The 5,861-nt window shown below is 45.7% G+C and overlaps 1 protein-coding gene across 1 annotated transcript; it reads right to left on the minus strand.

Moving 5' to 3' along the window:
• Positions 1 to 1,919: 1,919 nt before the first annotated feature.
• LOC145050461 (uncharacterized) lies at positions 1,920 to 2,321 on the minus strand. The gene has a single exon (XM_078998706.1). The coding sequence runs from the start codon at positions 2,319 to 2,321 to the stop codon at positions 1,920 to 1,922; it is 402 nt and encodes a 133-aa protein (XP_078854832.1).
• Positions 2,322 to 5,861: the final 3,540 nt, after the last annotated feature.

The raw sequence follows: 5,861 nt of genomic DNA on the forward strand, positions 1-5,861 counted from the left end.
AGAAAGTGACCACTGGAGCTGGGTCTGATGACGTTGGTGCTTGTCTTTCCTCCACTAGTCCGGCAGTTAGCGTGGATGATGCTATGTTATCGTTTGCGAGTATGGATCACACATCTTTATTGGATTTGGGAGATTTGGATATTGGGGGCCTCCGGGAGTTGTGTTCTTTCTCTGGTTCAGAAGGTACCCTAGAGGGTATGGTGACTCAAGGGTATGAGACTATGCAGGTGATCGAGGGTGACGCTGGCCAGGATGGCCAGGATGTTGAGGATGATGGTGATCGCGACATTGGGGTGGGTGACAAGGGTATGGTGGTGGGAATGGTTGTTGGCGATGGACACAGTGATGGTGAAAACAAAGATGCTCCAGCATCGTGTGCTACCCCTCCTGGGGCGTGAAAATATTCTCTATGGTTGTTCTAGTTTCCTTTTGTTGTTTTTATCTGTTTCACTTTGGGCATGTAATGTATGGGATTTGCTAAAAATTTATCTTTTGATTGTATGTAAAGACGTTTGGTGTGCTGGGTGTCCAGCTGCATGCTCTAAGCATTACTTTCTTCTAACAATATTTTGATGCACTAGGCATTTTGTTTTGCTCACATTAGTATCGACACACTAAGTGTCAAGGCTGGGTTCTCTAAGCACCCGACAGTAAAATTTAACGCGTTAAGTATTTAAACATTTTATAAGATTTAATACACTGAGTATTACAATTTGGTATATCAACCATTCGATTACATTGACCGTGGGCTCCAATACACTAAGTATGAGAATCATGTCACTAAGCATGGAATCGAGTACACTAAGTACTTAAACGTGTGGTATACTAAGTATGACACTGAGCAACTGGGGCTGTTTGCCACTTCGTCCTTAAAAGAAAAACTTCTTTAAGTTTCTAGCGTTCCATGTTCTTGGTATCCGCCTTCCTTCCACTGTTTCCATCACATATGCGCCATTCCTATTTGCTTCTATGATCTTATATTGGCCCTCCCATACTTGGCCCAACTTGCCTTGAGGTTGGGTTCGACTTGCCTCGTTCCTTCTTAGCACATACTCGCCTACTCTGAACGCTTTCTCCTTTACCCTCTGATTGTAATATCTTTCTGTTACACGCTTAGATGCAGCTTGGTGTATCTCCAACTTCTCGCGCCTCTCTTCAAGGACATCCAGATTCAACCTTAGGTCTTGGGCATTGCTTTCTTCATCCGCATTAACGGCTCTTAGTGTGCCAACCGTTATTTCCATGGGGAGTACAACCTCTATTCCATATGTTAGGCTAAACGGGGTCTCCCGTGTGCTTGTTTGTGGAGTGGTTCTGTATGACCACAACATTGCCGGTATCTCCTCTGCCCAATTCCCCTTTGCCTTAACCAACCGTTTCTTGATCCCATTCACAATGGTTCGATTAGACACTTCTGTTTGCCCATTAGCATGTGGGTGCGCCACCGATGTGAATCGCTGATTTATCCCTTTACTGGCACACCATTCTCGAAAAGGATTTTCAGCAAATTGTAGGCCATTGTCACTGACGAGCACCTTAGGCGTTCCGAACCTTGTCATGATATTCTTCCATACAAACTTTATCATGTGCCTTCCTGATATGCATGCTAGTGGTTCTACTTCAATCCATTTTGTGAAGTAGTCTACCGCCACCACCATGTACTTCAGCTTTCCAGGTGCTTCCAGGAATGGGCCTACAATGTCTATGCCCCATTGGTAGAATGGTCATGGGATGGATATGTTCTGCAGTGGTACCAACGGGTTTGCTTGGACTTGAGCGTAAGACTGGCATTCCCCACACTTCCTAGTCACTCCCAGCGCGTCTTGGTGTATAGTGGGCCAGTGTATTCCCATCCGGAGCACTTTACCTGTTAAAGCTCTAGCTCCCTCATGTGCGCCCGCCTAGCCTGCGTACGCTTCCTATAGCGCCTCAATCCCTCTGGCTTGATCTACGCATTTCAACCATAGTGCCGTGAACCCTTTTTGATACAGCTCCCTGTTTATCAACGCATATGAGGGCGCCTTTATACCTATTTTCCTGGCTTCATTGTGGTCGTCTGGTAGTACTCCCCTTTGCAAATACTCCATAAATGGTGTCATCCATGTCAGCCTAGTGGTTGTCAAGGTATTTATCTGCCGCTCATTTATACTTCTTTCACTGAGTACTTCTACCAAAACCTTCTTCGATAGATGATTGAAACATGTAGATGCCAACTTGCTTAAAGCGTCTGCCCTTTTGTTCTCGCTCCGAGGTATCTGCTTAATCGTGAACTGTCTGAAGGATTGGATTAGTTGTCTCACCATTCTCACATACCTCTCCATTCTCTAATCTCTTGCCTTAAAACTTCCGTTAATTTGGTTCGCGGCTAATCTCGAATCTGTTAGGGCTGTCACAGCCTTCGCACCCATTTGTTTGGCTAAGCGCAACCATGCGAGCAAGGCTTCATACTCCGCCTCATTATTTGAGGTGTGGAAGTCGAACTGAAGGGCATAAGTCACTTCCTCTCCCTCTGGGCTAGTCAGGATTAAGCCTGCCCTTGAACCTTCCCTACTGGACGCCCCATCGGTATATAGCGTCCATGAGCAGTCGTTGGTTGGGACCTCCTCTACTGCCCAGATTCTTTCCTTGGCTGAGTTTCCTTCGTCTGGAATTTCGAGCAAGAAATCAGTCAGTTCTTGCCCCTTAATTCTTGTCCTTGGATGATAGCTTATATCATGCTCCCCTAGCTCAATTGCCCACTTTGCTAGCTGACCCGACGTTTCTGGCTTGAACAATATCTGTTTGATGGGACAATTTGTTAGCACCTCAATTTGGTGTGCTTGGAAGTAGCGCCTCAAACGTCGCACTGCGTAAATGAGCGCCAGGAGTAGCTATTCCAGGGTGGGGTAATTGACCTCAGGGACCTGTAATTCCTTACTCACGAAGTATACCGGCTTCTACTCTCCTTCCCTTTCTATGGTTAACACTAAAGATATCGCTTTGTTTGAGGTCGAGAGGTACATTTGCAGTGTTTCCCCTGGGATGGTACTGGCCAGTGTGGGTAGCGTGTGTAGTTCTTCCTTGACCTTCTGGAGCACTTCTTCCACTACGGCTGTCCATTGAAAGTTGTTCTTTCAATACAGTCTTTCAGTGTGTGGAATAGTGGCATGGCCTTATCAGTGGATTTTGAGATGAACCTACTCAGGGCCGTGAGTTTCCCATTCAAAACCTATGCGTTTCTGAGGGTGCCTGGGGGTGGTGTCTCCATAAACTCGTCCACTTTAATTGGACTAGGCTGGATGCCCTGCTTGGTAACATAGTATCTCAAAAAGTGTCCTTCTTCTACCCCGAATGTGCATTTAGCCGGATTCAATTTCATTTTGACCCTTTCTAGCGTACGAAAAGTCTCGTCGATGTCTTGCAACATTTTTTTTTCATGGGAGCTCTTAAACACCATATCATCGACATACACCTTGATATTCCTCCCAATTTGCTTGGCAAAAACCGAGTCGACCAGGCGCTGGTATGTAGGTCCCGCATTTTTCAATCCGAAAGGCATCTTGGTGTAACAAAAGGTGCCATGATCCGTGTAGAAAGCTGTTTTTTCTTCGTCCTGCTCGCTCATCAAAATATGATGGTATCCCTTATATGCATCCAGGAAACACTTTAGCTTAAACCCTTGCAGCGACTCCACTTTCTGGTCGATCTCCGGGAGGGGATAGCAGTCCTTGGGACATGCTTTGTTCAAGTCTGAGAAGTCAATGCACATACGTCATGACCCGTCTTGCTTGCGCACCATAACCAGATTAGCAATCCAGGTTGGGAAAAATGCTTCCCTTATTATTTCGGCCTTCGCTAGCTTAGTTACTTCTGCATTAATTGCCCTGTTGTGGTCCCCTCCCTGGACCATTTTCTTCCGCTTCACTTCCTTTGTCCCTGGTTTGATCACCAGTTTGTGCTCAATGACCTTCCTATCCACCCCCACCATGTTTGTAGGAGTCCATGCAAATATGTGCTTGTACTGTTTGAGTAGGTCGACTACTGCTTCCCTTACATGACCTGGAAGGTCGTTGTAACACCGTGATTTCCAAAAACAAAATTTTCATTTAAATAATCAATTTAATATTAAAAACAATTGTTTAAAATCTTATTCACATTCGAATTACAAAACATAGTTTCATTTTCATTATAATAGAAGACCAGGATCCTCCAAAACACAACTCTTTCTTCGGTGTGTACAATCGAACCGTTGCCATCCTGCGTTACTGTAAGAACCTGAAACAACATAACATAAACAACGTAAGCACGAAGCTTAGTGAGTTCCCCAATATACCTTACGCACATACGCCTTTCCAGGCCCTGACCTTCCGGTCAACTGTACAATGCCTTCCGGCCCATGAGATACTCGCCTTCCGGCCCATAAGATATTTGCCTTCCGGCCCATAAGATAATTGCCTTCCGGCCCATAAGATAATTGCCTTCCGGCCCATAAAATAATTGCCTTCCGACCCATACACATATATAACACATAATACAAATACTCTAACACATAAAGCACATATATCATATATCAACCTGCCTTCCGGCCCGTAACATATTCTAACACATAAAGCACATACACCATATATCATACCTGACCTTTCTGTCACATAATACTTTGCCTTCCGGCCCATATATAAGCATGTATATCACGCGTAGCAGCTAACTTTCCATTTATAGCATATAAACATAACACATAACATACTTGACCTTCCGGTCACACAATCAAACCCTTCCGGGTGAAGTATAGTGAGAAGACTCACCTCACGGACACTGGAAGATAGCAACTCCTGAAATCCCTTGCACTTGATCCTCCGAGCTACAAGCTCCATGTAACATCATATATCCCTTATTAATACTTCTATCTTCCACGTTAACTGACCCTAAGAAATCACACCAGTCAACTCTGGTCAACAGTCCATTGTCAGCTCGACTGGACTCGGCGAGTTCCCTGGCGACTCGGCGAGTCTGGTCGTCCTTCAATCCTCTAAGATTCCCCTTCTACTCGTCGAGTATCCTCTTTGACTCGACGAGTCACTCCTGGAAGAATCGCGGGGCCACCCCGACTCCACTCGCCGAGTCTGAAGAACAACTCGGCGAGTCCCAGTGAATCTTCAAGCTACTCGCCGAGTCTGATCATCCGACTCGGCGAGTCCACGCCATGCAGTCGATCAAACTGCTTCCTGAGATACATATTTTCCCGAATATACAAACATAGGACCTTCTGGACCTCTAAGGGTACTAATACAGGGTTATAAACGTTGGATAACAACACAACAATCCATCTAATCTCCAAATGGGTTTCACAAACCCTAAATCCATGCACACATTCACATAACAGAAAATAATCCGAAAGGTTACCTGAATCATGCACTCTCAGTGTCCCCAAGCCTCAAAACGTGATTCCCTTGCTGTCCCATTAGCCAAAACCTTCTCCTTCTTGGACAATAACTTCCTCAAATCACCAATGATCTTCAATCCTTGTTCTGGATGCCCACAACCGATTTAGGGTCCTTCTCAGTCGGCCAAAAGGCGAACAATGGAGGCATAAGATCCCTTATATACGTCCCAAACTGAACGGCTAGGGTTTTCCACTGAACAGCGTCGACTCGCCGAGTCCATACCTGGACTCGTCGAGTCTAGCCACGAACCCGCGACCACAACTGCGACCCTACTCGGCGAGTCTGGCTCCAACTCGCCGAGTCCCCCCTTTAAAACACCCCCAAATGCTATTAAACAATACTTAAGATTTTGGGCTGTTACAATTCTCCCCCACTAGAATTAGACTTCGCCCTCGAAGTCTCACTCTGAAAAATAGTTCTGGCTGCTGCTCCCGCACCACA

Source organism: Lactuca serriola, chromosome 5 (genome assembly GCF_051521515.1).
Source record: "Lactuca serriola cultivar US96UC23 chromosome 5, Lser_US96UC23_V15, whole genome shotgun sequence".
Taxonomy (NCBI): Eukaryota; Viridiplantae; Streptophyta; class Magnoliopsida; order Asterales; family Asteraceae; genus Lactuca; species Lactuca serriola.